The sequence below is a fragment of the Trichosurus vulpecula genome, chromosome 9 (assembly GCF_011100635.1).
Source record: "Trichosurus vulpecula isolate mTriVul1 chromosome 9, mTriVul1.pri, whole genome shotgun sequence".
NCBI classification, from domain to species: Eukaryota; Metazoa; Chordata; class Mammalia; order Diprotodontia; family Phalangeridae; genus Trichosurus; species Trichosurus vulpecula.
The window spans coordinates 119,326,735-119,344,629 of record NC_050581.1 but is presented as its reverse complement, the minus strand read 5'-3'; the positions used below and the strand labels follow the sequence as shown (position 1 = coordinate 119,344,629).

Genomic DNA, 17,895 nt, shown 5'->3' with positions numbered 1-17,895 from the left:
TCCCCCCAAGGCCACCCCTCCTAACTTCTCTGCTTCTGGCAAGGTTGCTACCATGCTTCCAGTTACCCAGATTCTCAACTTAGAAGTCATCCTCAAATCTTCACTCCCCCTCCTCCTGCCATATCCAACCACCTACCAAGTGTCTTCCTCCTTATGCAAATCAAAAAGCATTTATTAATTGCCTACTATATGCGGGGTTAGACATTGTAGCTACAAACACACAAAAAAGTGAGACAGTTCCTGCCGCAAAGAAACTTACATTCTTTGGGGAAAATATAATGTAGTCACAGACGAGCAAATACAGAATATATGTAAAATAGCATATATACGTATATGTGTATGTATGTATATATACACACATATGTACATATATGTATGTACATGTATGTATGCGGTATAGTGGATAGAGTGCTGCACCTGGAGTCAGGAAGATTCCTCTTCCTGAGTTCAAATCAGGCCTCAGACTCTTAGTAGCTGCGTGACCCTGGGCAAGTCACTTCACTCTGTTTGCCACAATTTTTCACCTTAAAATGAGCTGGAGAAGGAAATGGCAAGCCACTCCAGTATCCTTGCCAAGAAAACCCCAAATGGGGTCATGAAGGGTTGGACACGACTGAAACAACTGAACAACAACAAAATACAGTGATACTGGGCCTCAGGTTCATAACTTCCAGACCTGGATCTCTGATCCTATCACTTTATGACTTGGGATGGCACTAACAATTGGGAGAATCAAGAAAGGCCTCTAATGGAGGTGGTAGTTGAGTTGAACCTTGAAGAAGTTAGAGGGTCCAGTCTGCAGAGGGGAGGAAGAAGACCTTTCTAACTTGAGAGACAGCTGGATCAAAGACATGAAGATTAGTGGTGGAATAGTGTTTATGTGGAACATTCAAGTAGGCAAGTTTGGTTGTAGCATAGAACAAATATGAGGGAAATGCCAAACCTTTAAGTTTGTATTTTATCATGAGGGTAATGGGGAGCCATTGAAACTTCTTGAGTAGGGCAGTAGCATGGTCAGAATTGAGCTTTATGGATATCAGCTTAGCATTCATATGTAGAGAGGATGGATCAAAGAATTGAGAGACTGGCTATTCAGAGAAACTATTAGTAGGCTATTTTGATTGTCCAGGCAAGGAGTAATGAAGACCCGCTAGGGTGGTTGTGACATGAGAGAAGAGGTGGAAATGATGGGACTTGGTAGCTGGTTGGACATGGCAGGAGGAGGGGGAGTATAGATTTGAGAATGACTTCTAAGTTGAGAATCTGGGTGACTGGAAGCATGGTAGTACCCTTGACAGACATAGGGGAGTTTGGAGAGGTGACTTTGGCGAGGGAAATAGTGAACTTGTTTTAAATGTGTTGAGTTTGAAATGCAGATGAGACATCCAGGTGGAGATGTCCAGCAGGCTGGAAATGCAGGACAAGAGCTCAGGGGAGAAATGAGAGTTCTGGGTATAAAGCAGGAGTCATCTGAGTTGAGAAGATAGCTGAACAAATGGGAGCCCAGGAGAGAGTGGCATCTATTTTATGTAGGCTTGTCTAGTTTCCTTTAAAGGGAATGGGGAAAGCCTTTTGGGAGATCATTGTTGATTTGGCTTCCTTTCTGCCAGAAGCTTCAATCCCTTCAGTTTTAGAAGCTCTGCTTCCTTCACCTGGGTATTTTGCCTATTTAACTAGTCATTCCCACATCTGCCTCTTTGCAGTGGGACCTTCCCCTGGGTCCTTATAGTCACATGAGGCCATTGTCCTTGGGGGTTCCATAAAGACTAGGCTAAGTGGAGCCTTCAGTAGGCACCAAGAGGTGGCGAAATTAAACAACCATTAGACCTTTGGAGTTATAAGCTCCTTGAAGTAGCTGCTCCCTATTTTGAAAAAACATTGTTGTGCCCTAATTGCCACTGAACTGATGATGCAAGGTCACACCATTACCCTTCACCCAGTTTCCCATTAGGAGTTGAGTGATGCAATATTGGTAAGGTGCAGGGGGTTTCCATTGTTCAATCATGCTCACATAGACCCCTTAGGTGTTAGTTGCCTTTCATGGAGCAGACTATGACTTTGCCAGAGGCTGGCCTTCACTTCCAGACTCAGTGCTTTGCCTATTCTACTGACCCAGCTGATCCCTACCTACGAGGAATTAGTTTCTTGGGGAATGCTGTTTTTCTTGGTTTACCAATGGCTCTTACCATTTTGAGAGAGGTATGCACCACTGGACCTTGGTGGCCATTAATCCAATAACAGAGGACAGCCTGAGGTATCAGGATATGCTGGCAAATCCTCCCAGTGAGCCAATGGCTAGTGAATAAGGGCCATGAGGGATGGGGGCAAACAAAATTTTTTTTCATACTGATTCCTAGGTAGTAACCATAGGTCTGGCTGAGTGATGCGGGTCCTGGAGAAAATAGAACTAGACAATTAAAAATTCTTCACTTTAGAGTCAGGACTGATGGAGGAATTGTGCTGATGCTTTCAACTGTATAGGGTATCCCTAAAGTCTGAACACATAGGAAAATTGATGGCAATGTGGAGTTATTGCATCGAGTTCACATGAATCTTGCAAAGCGCATCAACCTTTACATCACAAATGATGGAAATCATATTGAAGGTGTTATTTGTTAATATTCCAATTAAAATATGGTTGAAAATTTCATTCATTTCATTTCTTGAAAATATGCATTTTTGCCTATGTGTCCAGACTTTAGGAATACACTGTATAGATAGGTGTTTGTAGGGCATATTAGTGACCATCAGAGATTTCGTATACATTCTCCATCCTGCTGGAGTGAATAATCTGGTTGATCAATTTACGAGAATGGCAGAGTTTGGGTCCATCATCAATATGGATATGGGGGTCATGATGCTACATCAATGGGCATGGAATCACATGATTTTGTAAAGATGTTCCTCTTGGAAGCCGGAACATCTGCCTTTGAAAGTTCAGCATGACATGATCCCATATGGTTCTTGACCCACTTCTGATTTGTAAACTGATTATTTTGGCCCTCTTCCCCCATCTCAGGGTGAGAGGTTTACTTTAACAGCTTTTGTTGTTGTTATTCAATTATTTCAGTCATGTCTGACTCTTCGTGACCCCATTTGGGGTTTTCTTGGCAAAGATATTGGAGTGGTTTGCAATTTCCTTCTCCAGCTCATTTCACAGATGAAGAAACTGAGGCAAAGAGGGTTAAGTGACTTGCCACTTACCACCCACTGTACCACCTAGCTGCCAGTTAAGTCTGCCACCAGTCCAGCCACCATCAAAGCTTTTACAGAATATAACTTTCCTTGTGCCTTCTCCTGCCCACCCTGTACTTACCATGAAGAAGGTATGAGGCTCATCACTATCATACTATCTGGATCTTTCATCTTTCATACTGTCCCCATGTAGTTAGAATCATCAAACACTGCAGCGGACTCTTAAAAGTGCATGCTCCTTCATCACCACACCCCTGATTTGGAGGGATAAGTGGCCTACCTTCCAGAGGCTGTGTTTTTGCTAAATCAGCATTGCCCCAAGAAGAGGTAAGGCTCTCCATCCCATTGGTTTCTCTCAGCTCCCACAAAAGCATCCAGGCTAACAGAACACCAAATACGTGACAGGTTTTGGTTAACATGACAAAAAATAAAAAACAAAGAATTTGCACCCGAGCCCATAAACAGTCATGCTGACTTCACTCTCTGGCCCCCCACATCCCTTTCAGTGGGTCTTTGTCTCTCAGGGACATTTAAAACCTTCTAGACTTATAGGACTATCCTAGGAAGGCCTCCCCTCCCACCCCCACCTCAAAAAAAGCCAAAAGCACCCAGGGCTAATAAGAGTGTTGCTTTACCTTTCCATGTACAATGATCATAACTCACACAGTTGGCTGCTCTACATAGTGGCCCTAATCCCTTGCTTCTCTGTTTTGGTTCTTCCTTGGTACAGAAACTTGGTTCAGGAACTCCTCCACTAAGTCCTCCTCACCTGACATTGGCAGCTGGTGGTGCAGTGGATAGAGTGCTAGACGGGGAGTCAAGAACACCCGAGTTCAAATTCAGACTCAAGTTCTTATTAGCTGTGTCATCCTGAGTGAGTGATTGAACTGTCTGCCTCAGTTTCTTCAATTGTAAAGTGGGACTAATAATAGCACCTAACTCTCAAGGTGGTGAGGATCCAACAAGATGATATTTATAAAGTACTTAAGGCAGAGCCTAGCACATAGTAGGCATAATACTTGTTCCTTCCTCCCTTCCCCACTTCTTCAATTCTCTTGGTTCCTTAGATGTGCCTGTCTTTCTCCAGGAAACCCAGTCTTAATCTGTAGGTAGCCTTTCTTCTCTCCCTGTATGTCTCCAATTCTCCAATATTTCTAGGTTCTAGACCACGTTTGAAGACCAAGCCCAAGATTATATTGTTCAAGTGTATGGATTCTCCAATATTTCTAGGTTCTGGACCATGTTTGAAGACCAAGCCCAAGATTATATTGTTCAAGTGTATGAAATAGTCCCAAATCAGCAAACAACTCCTTTTCAGCTTAGGACAATGCAAGTTTACACCTTGTTAAAGAGTTAACCTTATGAGGAGGGGATCTCATCCTTTGGGAAGAAACAGATAGAGACAATCAGAATTCTTTTTTCCTGCTCTTCAATTTAGCAAATATTTATGTGTCTACATGTTACATGAGGAAGTGGGGCACTGGAAAGAATTCTGGCAAATGGACCCTTATTCAACATATTCTCTTGGTCACACCTCCCCTTTATGGGGTGAGTACTGGTATTTGGGTTTGAAGCCTGGATTCAGGACCAGCTCCCAGGCTTTGTGAATGAGCAAGTCATTTAATTTTCCTCCTTACTTTCACATACTCTCTCACAGGGTCATTGCGAAAGAAAGTAAACCTTAAAATACAATAAAATAGAGGCCATTATCATATTTTTCTTGGTGGGATATTGGAGGTTGGAGAAGGGACAGAGAGAAAGATGCTTTGGGAGTCTTGCCACTGGGATCTCAGTAGATCACAGAGTCATATACACTACACCCTACTCCTTGTCCTTCCTTCCTTTTCCCCGGGGTATATTGAAGTAGGGAACACCTGTTCACCTTCCTCCCAGTCCCACCCTAGGGAGTGGGCCATTGCCAGGAGCTACTGGAGGTTCCATTCTCACCCAATGCCTCCCCTTACACTTCAGGTCTTTCCTCTCCCAAGAAAGTATCCTTGGGCTCTGCCACATGTGTATATCAGGAAAGAAAAAGTTGGGGTCTCCAATACCTACAGCTGAACACTTGACACCTGGTTTCTAGGGGTTGTTGCTCTCATCCACCCTAAGGCTGTGATGTGAAATATTGCTAGGGTAGTGTTAGATAGCGCAGCCTTAAAGACAGGGAGCCTGAGTTTTCAGATGATGAAATCAAAGCTGTCCATAGTCACATGAAAAAATGCTCTAAATCAGTATTAATTAGAGAAATGCAAATTAAAACAACTCTGAGGTACCACCTAGCACCTATCAGATTGGCCAATATGACAGAAAAGGAAAAAGACAAATGTTGGGGGGGGGGTGGAAAAATTGGGACACTAACGCATTGTTGGTGAAGTTGTGAACTGATCCAACCGTTCCGGAGAGCAATTTGGAACTATGCCGAAAGGGCTATAAAACTGTGCATACATGTTATGTTGACCCAGCAATACCACTTCTAGAGCTGTATCCCAGAGAGATTTTTTTTAAAATGGGAAAAGAACCTATTTGTATACAAATATTTATAGCAGTTCTTCTTGCGGTGGCAAAGAATTGGAAAATGAGGAGATGCCCATCAATTGGGAAATGGCTGAACAAGTTGGGATATAGCATTGTAACAGAATACTATCACACTATAAGAAATGGCAAGCAGTATAATTTAAAAAAAAAAACCTGGAAAGACTTAAATGAACTGATGCGAACTAAAGTGAGCAGAACCAGGAGAACATTGTATACCGTAACAGCAACATTGTAAGGTTAATCAACCGTGAATGACTCAGCTATTCTTAGCAATACAATGATCTAAGACAATTCCCAAAGACTTGTGATGAAGAATGCTATCCACCTTCAGAGAAAGAACTGATCGAGTCTGAATGCAGATCAAAGCAGACTATTTTTCACTTTATCTTTTTTCATGGATTTTTTTTGGTCTGTGTTTCCTTTCACAACATAACTAATATGGAAATATGTTTTGCATGATAGCACATGTATAATGTATATCAAATTGCTTACATCTTCAGGGAAGGGAAAAGGAAGGGAGAAAGGAGAAAATTTGGAACTCAAAATTTAAAAAACTCAAATATTAAAAACTGATTTTACATGTAATTAGTGAAAAAATAAAATTACACGTAATTTGAAACAAAAATATATTTAATTAGGAAAAACCAAAATATTGTTTAAAAAATAAGATAAGAGAGCCTGCAAGAGCTATGGAATCTAACAAGAAAGCATTCCCCATCACCAGGGACTAAGCCCTGCTTCCTGAATCCCTAGTCACCTGCAGAGTAGCTTCCAGTACCCAGCTGAGATGACCATAGCCCCAGGCACCGATGCTTGTAGTTATAGGTCTGCAGGCTCCATTCTGGAGTCCATACAGAGAGCCAAAGCCTACTTACTCCCCCGGCCCCTGATGGCAGCCTAGGAGTGGCTACCGGGACCAGATGTGTGGGGCAATGACCCCAACTGGGCCTAAACTCAATAGATGTAGGGAGGGAGCTGAAGCTAACCCAAAGAGCACTGAAGCATACCTGCATATCCTAGTTACTTGCCTGGGTCAATGGGCCCATGAGAATGAGTGTCTGTTGATGTAGGCAGGGAAGTCAGGACCAATCTTGCACCTGGACATCCATTCAAGAGGCCTCTACAAAGAACTCCCCCTAGCCATGTCCAGTCTTAGGAAACTGCTACCACTCCTATGCCCATTCTAACCAAGGGTGAAACTGACTAGGATCAAAACCAGCATCAATACATGAAAGCAGTTGCTCCTAAGAGACTTCCTATGAAGGATGAAAAAATCAAGGAACTAGTTAGAGTCTTTACCGGTTGGCAATAGACAGTTCAATTCTGCCACACTCATTCATGGGGTACCCATTCAAGGTCAGACTGGGAGCCTAATGTTAAGCATTGCTAGTCCTAAGATAAACCAAATTTTCTTCCACTGGTTAAGCAGCAATCAAAATAAAAGGTTAGCAGTCAGTTCTGGCCAGTTGACATAGGCAATACCTGAAGAGGCAGGCCATTTTGATGGTGAAGGTGACAATGGTACCCACACCAATGTCATTGGTATCCATGGTAGTGCCTATGACAGTGCCTCCAGTGCTGTCCATGGCATTGCCCATAACAGAGTCCAAAGCAGGATGTCTATTCCCTAAAGATCCCCCAGACCACATTAGGGAGAGAGTGATTACCATACATTCTGCTTGCAACTATAACGATAACTTTTTCTCCAGTGGAGCCAAAACCATCAAGAAATCCACCTCAAAAATCCAAGCTCCACTTACTCCCCAAATCTGAACCTAAAAATTATTTTTGCCATCATCTCCACTAAGGCTGGGCTGGATAGCAAAGACGGAACTTTGCATGCTATCTACTAATGAAGAATTCATATAGGGCTCCAACTCTGAGTACCAGGCCATCTACATCAGAGACAAAAAAGTCTCCAGTTACCCTATGGCCACATGCAGCATGGATGGCCAAGAGCTCTACTCTAGGCAGCTCCCTCAATTTCAGACCCCTCGTACCCTGGGCTCCTGCCAGCCAGACAAAGAGAGCATGATAGTAGACATATGCACTCGTCAGACCAAATTTGGGGTTGTGTGTGAAGGAACTAAATTTCGTGGGGAGGCTCACTGCAAGGAGGACCTCAGAAGCCTTACTCTAGGGACACGGCCCATCTATGTGATGGATAATGTGGTCTGCCCCCGATCTCCAACCACCCTGACCATTGCTTCCCAGCAGGTTGAGCTTCCTAGCAAAGTCCAACCCTGGGCCACTAGCCCCGGTCCCTCCCAGACATCTAAGGTCACAGACAGGGAAATCACAAAGTCAGTGACAAGGAACAGCAGTGCAAATCTGGAAGAGAGGGGCAGGTCTGTTACCCCTATGCCCACAAAAATTGGACTGCTTAGTGGTCACATACCCCTGGAGCCACCCTACTTTGTTGGACAAAATATTCTAACCTACCAGAAAGAAACCTGCTGGCCCCGGGCAACATCAGACAAGGGTAATCCTACACCCTCCTTCTGGGTCCCACAAACTTACTCCTCATCAGACACCTCCAAGAGGTCAGTGACTATGGAGCACAGCGAGGGTGCCACAGTCAAAAGCCAATCCAAGAAATCAACCTCCTATGGCTCAACAAGAGAGGAAGGGTTCACTGTCCATTCCTATGAGAGCAATATGATAGAGGGTGTTTCTAATATAGCTGAAGTCCCCAGAAAAAACAATGCTGAGTCCCTTCAATGTGCTTCACTCTTCCACAAGGAATTAGCTGCAACCATGGACTCTACCCGATCCTCAATGCAAAACAACGGTACATCTGTACCTCTGCCCACCCATGTAGGTATACTGAGGATGCCCTTCTCACCAGAAATCCAGATCTGTGCTGGAAAGGATGGGATGAATCAGGGTATGGCAAGCCAGGATACCAACACCAAGATTTCATGGGATATAGCCAGCAGTGCCAGCTACAGAAAATCCTCGGATAAGAATCTGTCCATTGGTACCTACTGCTGCCCTGGTGTCACTTACAAGACACTGCCCATGACTTTGATGGACAAGGGGTCTAATTATACCAAATATTCCCTCACTGAGTCAAGTGAAAACCGTTCAATGACCAACCTCTTTGAGCTATTCAGAGGACCTTGTTCTGAGCTGCCCTCAAATGCTGATTTCCAAGAGCGAGCCCCTGCCCAAATGACTTCCTGCCACACAACAGACCTCTACAAAAGCCTGGCTGCTGTGGTGATAGACACAGGAACAGGTTATAGTAAGTGTGGTCTGGCGGGCGAGGATCGTACCCGTGCTGTAGTGCCTACTCGGGTGGGAATACACCGAAACCCCAAAGGGGATAAAACACCCTACTATATCACAGAGGACGTAGAGGCAGCTTGTTCTACGCTGATCCGTGGTGTGGTTACTGACTGGGATGCCCTAGAAGTCCTTTGGAACCACATCTTCTACAGCAAATTGTGTGTGGTGCCTGAGGAATTGGCTGTACTGGTGGCTGATTCACCAGTCTCTCCTTGTACCAATCGTGAGAAGGTTGTTGAACTCCTGTTTGAATGCTTTGGGGTGCCTGCCATGCAAACTGTCCATCAGGCATTACTCACTCTCTATGCCTATGGTCGCACTACAGGACTGGTCATGGGTAGTGGGCATGGCACCTCCTATGTGGCTCCCATCATCACAGGTGAATTGGCACCACTGAATATCTACCGTCTGGACGTGGCTGGGAAAGACCTCTCCGAATACCTCTCCCAGCTGCTTTTGGCTGGTGGGCAGCCACCACCCAAAGCTGATGTGCTGACCCATATGAAGGAGACCTGCTGTTATGTGACCCTGGACATGGTCTCTGAACTCTGCCAAATAGAGGGCAAGTATCGGCTTGACTTTGTCCTCCCAGACAAGCATGTTCTCTCCCTTGGGGCTGAGCGGTTCCGCTGCCCTGAGGTCTTGTTTAAGCCTGACATCCTGGGCCTTGATCAGCCCAGTTTACCACAGCTGGCCCAGATTAGCATTAGCCAGCTGGAGCCACACTTGCAGGAACAACTGTTGGCTAATGTGGTTCTGGAAGGTGGGACCACTCTGCTGAATGGCTTCTCTGAGAGGGTCCAGCAGGATCTGGGGCCCACAGCCACAGTCTTATCCTTGCCCCACCGTGCCATGGCTGCCTGGCTAGGTGGTTCCATCATGGCTTCCCTTGATTCCTTCCAGACTCTGTGGTTGAGCCGCGGGGAATACCAGGAAGAGGGCCCATGGGCCATCTATAAGTACCACCTGTGATGGTCATGGGAGTATAAAGTCACTCTGGGAGTCAGAGAGGGCTCTGGGTCTCTGATATCTGCTGGGGTCATAGGATTTCAGTTGAGATAGGGGTGGGGTGGGATAGTGCTTCAAGAGACATAGTGCCATGTCTTTGCTGAATAGGAGATCTTCTCTTCCTTTCTTGGTTGGTGACACAATCAGTCTTCCCCACTCTACTCCTTCTTCTCCATCTAGAGTCAAAGATCCTTCAGTCCTCACTAGATGTGAGAGGAAAAGACAAGCTCCCACCAACAAACTTAACCTAGGCAGGCTGAGTTTCTCCTTTAGCTCCCGATTTGGGATCACAAAGATGGTGGTGCCCCAAGAAATGTAAATCTGTCTTCTTCCCCTCTAAAGGACAACTGTCCAGGACCTTCAGGGCCCAAGGAGCTGCTACTTCTCTGGGATTTGCCCCGGTTGCCCAGGCGACCAGCACAATTACCCTTGATTGCCAGCTGGTTGCCATGGAGATTTCAAACACAAAGTAATAACCCACACAGCATGCCAAATGACTCATAGCTGGGGGGTGGGGACAGAGGGAGAGGATCCTTCCTTTCTGAAGGCATGCAGGATTGTGGCTGGGGTTGGGGGGGAGAGCAGAGGTGGTCCCTGAGCCTTTCACCCCATCCAGATCCAGAGAACATAGATGCACTCTCATAATACCCAAGGGCCCCAACCCAGAATCCACCCAGCCAGCCAAGGGACTAGGCCCTAGCCTCTGGCCCTTTTCTCCTGCAGGACTTCTACCACAGGTCCATTCAGCACCATGGAAGACTCCATTGATGAGGAAGCTATAAATCAGACAGGATCCTTCCTTGTTAAGGGATGCCCAGCAGGGATAAAAGGGAAACGTGGGGCACTGGGGGCTGGGGGGGGTGAGTGTGGCTTCTCCTATGGGGAGCACATGTCAGGAACATTGTCCTGGTGTGTAGGAGAGGGAAATGAAAAATCAGAGACGGAGGTAAATAAATACCAAAGGAAGGAACCAGAAATAGGGCAAATAGCATATAATGAGAACAAATACCAGGGAATTGGGGTGGGGGTAAATGCAAGGTAATCATGACAAATACCAGGGAATGGGGTCAAATATGAGAAAAAAGGCTGTGAATACCAAAAAGTCAAACAAAAATGCCAAAACCCAAAATATCAGACTAGGAGCAAAGAGCAGAGAATAGGGGTAAATGTTAGGACATGAGAAGTAAATAAGAGTAAATGGGTTGATATGGAATTGCGTAAATACCAGGGGATGGAGAAAATAACAAGGAACATGAAAAAGCAAGAAACTGGAGCAAATATTAGAATGCGAGCAAATAGAGGGGAATTAAGGGTAAAATATCAGAGCATGGAATCAGAAAGACCTGGGTTCCAATCCAGCTTCATACTTATCTGTGTGACCCTGGGAAAGTCACTTAACCTTTATACCTCCATTCTCCCATCTGTAGTGCTGGGTCCAATGACTTAGAAGATCTATTCCAGTTTTGAATTTATGGTCCCATGAATGGGGGAGTAAATAACACGGAGTGAAGGGGCAAATGGTAAATATCAAAGATTGGGGTATCTGAGAGCAGGAGCAGAGGTGTTTCTGTCTTATGCTCCAAAAATCCCTGGCCAAGCAACAGGAGATTTCAAAGGTTCTTTTGTGAGTGGGTAGTTTGCCCCAGTCATAATTTCAGACACAGGGTCATGCTTGCAACTCTTTCCTCGGACTAGGCGCAGATGCCCCTCAGTCAGAATCAACTGCTCCTCCCTCTACCAGATGACCTGCCTTGAGCTTTGGAGGAACCCTGGGGAAGGAGAAGGACACCCACCCTCCTCTCACGGCTTGCAGGACATGAAATCTCTTTACTAGGAGACAAGCAGAGATTGAGCCGATTATGCAAATTACCCTGGCCTCTAGAGAATCGGACAGAGTTGGGACAATGCATCTGTAATCTGGGCAAGGTTTGAAAATGGTACACTGCCGCCCCCCCTCCCAGCCCCCCACATGATTGCCCTTCCTCCAAACTGTCATCATCAGAAGGCTTTGAGCCTACGTCATTAACACACAACTGTATCCAACGCAAAATAAATAAGTGCCCTGGAGAGAGGAATTTTCAGGCATTAAAAATATACGCTTTTATTAAAAGTCACATTTAAAAATGCTCCTCACCACGTGCACATTCTCCTTTGTGCTGTGTTCTGGGTGTCTGCCTGCCTTGCTTATACACCTAGAAGCCAGTCCTCTGTAAATCAGGAGGCCTGGGTTCTAGTCCAGGCCGAACTCATTGCACAACCCTGGGCAAATCCATTCCTCTCTCTCTCTCTCTCTCTCTCTCTCTCTCTCTCTCTCTCTCTCTCAGGGTTCAGTTCCCCTATGTGAAAGGTAGAGATCTGACCATGTAATCTTATATTTCTTTTCCATATCTGATATTCTATGGTTCTATGAAATCAAGAAGCACATTTCCATTACTGTAATTGCCCTCCATGCACTCTCCAATTTACCTATGCTGGCTGATTTAGCATTCTCATACAGGATTCTCCACCTCCCATCTCTGTGCTTTTGAATGTGGTTGTCCCCCATGCCTGGAATTCTGTCTCTCTTCTTCTCACCTTCCCCATCTTAGAATCCGTGACTTCCTTCCAGACTCAGCTAAAAACATTGCTTTCTGCAGGGGGCCTTTTCCAGTTTCCCTACCCCCACTCTGTTGATGTCTTCCCCTTGAAGTTATTTTCCATCTGCTTTGTATGTAGCTTGTGTTTATTTCCATGCTGTCCATACATCTGGTAATTGTCCACGTTATAGTGGCATTGTTCAATTGTCCTGGAGGGCAGGAACTGTTTTTGCTTTTTCTTCCTATCTCCGGGTTTTAAGCATGGTGTCTGGTGCATAGTAAGTGCTTACTTAATGAATGCCTGTTGATTATTGATTCATTAAGGTATATATGATTAAATAGTAGGGCCTTTTCCTGAGAAGTTTTTCTTGGGGAGGGAAGCAGACAGAACATAAGTTTTCTGTATAATTGAGAGGAGGAAAAAAAGTGGGGGGGAATGTGTGAACCCAGATCTAGGAACAGACTGGCAGAAAGGTCTATCTTAGAACTCTGAGAATAAACTCCTCAGTTTTAATATGGAAAATAAGATCTATTCTAACTGTAAGTCAAGAAATTGAGATGGGGGGAACAATATCAATTACCTGGTTTGTAACAGAGAGTCAATAAATACTTGTTGAATGAAGTTAGGAATGACCAAATGCAGGATCCTCAGTGTTAGGAAGCTGGACTGGGAGACCTTAAGGCTTCTGCCCTAGTTGGGGAGCAGCTAGGGCCTAAAGCCCCGAACACCCAGTCTAGGGGCTGGCTGCCTTGGAGGTGAAAAGAAAGCTATGCTCTTCTGGGTTAAAGAGGATTCTTGACAAGCACTTATAGAGGATTTCTGGGAGCCAGAGTTGATGCCTTTCTACAGCCAGGCAAAGAAGGATGGGTCATAGGATTATTTAGAACTGGAAGGAACCAGAGAAATAATTTAGTCCAACCCCTCCTTTAGAGATGAGGAAACTGAGGCCCAAACACACAAGCTGATTTGCCCAAGATCATACAGATAGTAAGTAGCTGAGCCAAAATTCAAACCCAGGGCTTTTACCCATCCATGCCCAGACAAGAGGGAGTGAGTAGATTTTTCACATCTTCTTATTCGACAGGGAAGAACCCAGCTCTGGAGTGACGGGTGCCCAGATCATAAAAGCTGAGGATGGAGCCAAAGTGAAACTTCAGCCTTCTTCCTGTACCACTCTTACCAGAATCCCTTGCTTTCTCAGTGCTTCAGTTCTGGAGAGGCCCTTGTTCTCATATTCCTTCAGTTCAGGGCTGTTTGGGTGGTAGTTATGGCAACACTGACTTGCAATCTTCATCCCCTAAGCCCTTCTTTCCTCTCTTGGTCCAGTTCAGCAAGGAGGCTTCCAAACATGAGGTGTCTTAGTTCCTTTAAGCTTTGGCTGGTCAGACCCTCTATGGGTCATCTGCTCTCTCCCCCAGTCTTCAGAAAGGCTTAAAACAGCTTTATTCACATGGTTCTTGCTGAGCCCTGGCCCCTACTCAGGCTATAGGAGGGAAAGCCCAAATTCTGGACAGGGAAGCTGCTCCTGTAACCCTAGGTACTTTGACATGTCAGTCATACATTGCCCTTTCCCCTGTCCTGCACAAACTGGAAATAAACCTAAGATCCCTGGAGATTATTCCTCATTTATGATCTGGATGCCTGTTTCTCAGAAATGGGGAAAGGACAGTCCTGGGGATTTGTGTGTGCAGTCATGCACACATGAAAGTGCACATTCAATTGGATGCCCAGGGAATTGGAGAGAAACGAGCACATGTACACACACTTGTGCCATCACAGGCATGACTGCACATAGATATATCATCATGGTCAAAAGTTAACATTCACTGAGTGCCTACTGTGTGCAGATTATCTCCATATGCTTACATCCATCTATATTCCTGAAAAAAAAACATCCTCAAGCCTTCCTGCTGTTGGTCCCTAGGGAACTAAATAAGGGCAGCCTCTACAGAAGCTCCAGTTAAGTCTGAGCTCCCCAAATCCTGGCTTTTTCCTGTCTCTCTCTTTCCTATAGACAAGAGCAGGGTGGTCGGGAGAGAATGCATCAAACTAAGCACAAGAAACCAATGACATTTACCAAAGAATATAGTCTATGTGTATTCAATGTGAAGACAGCCATTCCTGGTCATATATATATGAATCACCACACTGTTGGTATTAGAAGGAATGTGGCATAGTAGCCAGAAGACCTACATTCAAATTTCTGCTCAGATATTTGACTAGCTGTGTGACCATGGGTAAGTCACTAAACCTCTTAGAGCCTCATTTTACTCATCTGTAAAAAGGAGACAATAATATTTTGCTACCTGCCTTACAGGGTTGTCGTAAGGACTAATCATCCAATTCAATAAACATTGATTTGCCAGGAACAGTGGAAGAAGCTGCAGATACAAAGTCAAAAACAAAACAGTTGCTGATCTCAAGGAACTTACATTTAACTGAAGGAGAGAGATGGCATAGAAACATATAAGTAAATGTAAAATATATAGAAGGTAATTGTGGGGGGGATGGAACACTGACAACAGAGGCATTCAGAAAGACCTCATAAAAGATAGGACTTTACCTGAACCTTGAAGAGATCTAGGGTTTCCAGTAATCAAGAGTGAGGGGGGAGAGCATTCCAAGATAGAAGACAATCTGTACAAAGATGGGAGATGGAATGTCACGTATGGAGTACAGTAACAATTTGGTTGAAACATAAAGGTAGTGCGGGAAATGAATGTGAAATCAGAAGAGTCTGTATTTTATCCTAGTGGCAATGAGGAATTACTGAAATTTCTTAAACAGAGTCATAATGTGGTCAGACATATGAATGATGACTGTCAATTTGGTAACTGTATGAGGGTAGATTTGAGATAAGAGAGACAACACTGGGAGAATGTTGAGATAAGAGAGACAACACAGTTAAGAGAGGAGAGGTAAAGAAGAACTGAATTTGGGCAATAGCTATGTGAGTGTGTAGAAATGAACAGGTACAGATATTGTGGAGATAGCATCAACAAAACATGATAGCTAATTGGATCTGAGGGGTGAGCAAGAGTGAAGGGTTACAGATGACTCCTATATTGTGAAGCTAGGTGATTGGAATGATGCTGGTACCCTTGATAGAAAAAAGAAAGTTGTATATAACTATGTGAATGTGTGTTGCTACTGGTGGGTCATCTGTGGCTGCCAAGGACAGCAAACTAGAAACCAAAAGAACTTCCTTAGTGACATTTAATAAATGCGAAGTTAGTTCTCAGTTACCTGCATGTGGATTATCTGAATAACACAGGCTCTCCACTCTGGGCATTTGCAAACTCATAGAGGAGAAAGACACATATGCAAATAACTTTTATATAAGGCAGAATAAGTGTAAAAGAGCAATACATGCAAATTGATGAGAATTTTAAAGATGGATCCCACTGAGTCACCTTCCCCTACCATAGGTCTCAGTGAAACCAATAAAGACAGGATCTTTGCAATTTTAGTTAGAATCTCATAGGATGGGAAAGATACATCTGCTTCCTTTCAAATTGTTTAAATCCTTCTGAAGCCAAAAGAAGTACTTTGGGGGAATTATATGATGCTGTGGACTATCAGCATCCTGAACTCCTATTTAGGGGAAAACTGAGATCAGGTTGTATTTGTCCTGTGCACGTATCTGAGTCTTTATTAGTATGTCTCATAAGCCTCCCAAAGCAGGGGTGGTGCACAGGATGGACCATTCTAACAGAGTGGCCAACAACCTCTGATTCTGGACTGTATGATCAAAGTGGTGGCCAGTGAAGCTCCTTAGACACAGAATAGGGTGAAGGAGTCAGGGAGGTATAGAGAGTTTATAGTAACACCTCTCTCCCCAACATTATAACTCAGTTATACTCAGATCTGCCTGGAGATAAAGAGATGGTTTAGATAACTTACATAAGGGCCTTTAAACAGCAGGCTTCAGAGTCTCTTCACACCAGAGAATTGGCCTTTTGTATTTCCATCTCTGTGGTTTTTCTCCTCCCTAAAATGCCCTATCTCCTTCTTTCTAAATTCTATCTATGCTTCAGGGCCCAGCTCAAATCACAGACTCCTCAACAAAGGCTTCCTAGGCCCCTCAGTCCACAGTGATTTCTTTCTTCTATGAAAATTTACAATCCTCACTTTCTATGTGACATATAAGGCACTGGGCATACAAGGTTCAACATTACTCTTAATTTTTTCCTGTGTTGCTACCCTAAAAGGCACAGACCTCCTTCTATTTACCTGAATCCTCCATAGTTGGGAACCTGGATCAAAATAGACATTCAGTAAAGTCTTGTTGATTGATTAATCACTGGAAATACAAGTCATTCCCAAAAGTCTTAATGCAGTTTTAACCCATTAGAATCTAAATGTCTTTAAAAAAAAAAAAACTAAAACCCTTAAAGCTTAAAATTGTACTAAGACTTTTTGGGACACTCCGCATATCACTTTACTCTATTTTAAAGTATTTGTTTTAAACTTAGAAAATTAATGCTGTGCCAGGGAGTCAAATTCCTGTGTGCTATGGTCACGTCATCTGAACCTTCAACAGGGCCAAAGACAAGAGACCTAAGAAAAAACAAGAAGCAGTGAAAAGTGGAGTGCCCAAGGAGCTGTCCAAGTGCTGAACCAGGGCAGAAGGCTGGAGGTTGCCAGGATACAATGCAACTCAGCAGCCCTTCAAGACAGAGTTCTGTCAGGTCATTAAAGTCCGATAAGGCCATTCTCAAGACATCTTTTTACCTGGTTTTACTCAAAGCTTGCTCTCATCTCAGTCTTTACTAACTACTGTCTCATAACACTATCCAGTGGGGATGGAAGGGAGATGAGGAGGGACGATTAGTATAACCAGCTCTCCAACAGAGCCACTAAATGTCAAACTCACGTACTCTCCAATTGACGCATACACTATGTATGAACATATATATCTCTGTGGACACAATATACAGAAACATACACAATAGTCATATGCTCAGATATACATACAAACGCCCACCAATTCAACCCACATCCATGGAGACATATACACATTTGCATCCCCAACACACGCTGATGTGCGTCAGCACAGACACACTAACATGAATTACATGCATGTTTTCTGTCTTTGTCTATGCCCACACCCAGCCCAGTCTCTGCTTTAGGGCCTCTTCTTCTCCTCGTTCCAAATTCCCAAGTCCCTCTTCATCCCTGGAATCTCCACGGCAAGACATTTGCAGTGTCCCAATCACTGACTCGGGACTGAGAACTAGGAAAGGGCTAAAGCAGTCTGAGCCCCTAAGCAGAGCATCCCGGCTGGCT

The 17,895-nt window shown here is 44.3% G+C and overlaps 1 protein-coding gene across 2 annotated transcripts; it reads left to right on the top strand.

Annotated features, from left to right (window-relative positions):
* The first annotated feature begins 6,351 nt into the window (after positions 1 to 6,351).
* On the top strand, positions 6,352 to 12,116 carry LOC118830775. Of its 2 annotated transcripts, XM_036737712.1 has the most exons (2): positions 7,323 to 9,583; positions 11,725 to 12,116. In XM_036737712.1, exons 1-2 carry the CDS (start codon positions 7,660 to 7,662, stop codon positions 11,772 to 11,774), a joined length of 1,974 nt encoding a protein of 657 aa, XP_036593607.1. In that variant the 5' UTR covers positions 7,323 to 7,659; the 3' UTR covers positions 11,775 to 12,116. The 2 variants fall into 2 exon arrangements, with proteins under 2 accessions (XP_036593606.1, XP_036593607.1); XM_036737711.1 differs by lacking the exon at positions 11,725 to 12,116 and having other exon boundaries at positions 6,352 to 10,411.
* Positions 12,117 to 17,895: the final 5,779 nt, after the last annotated feature.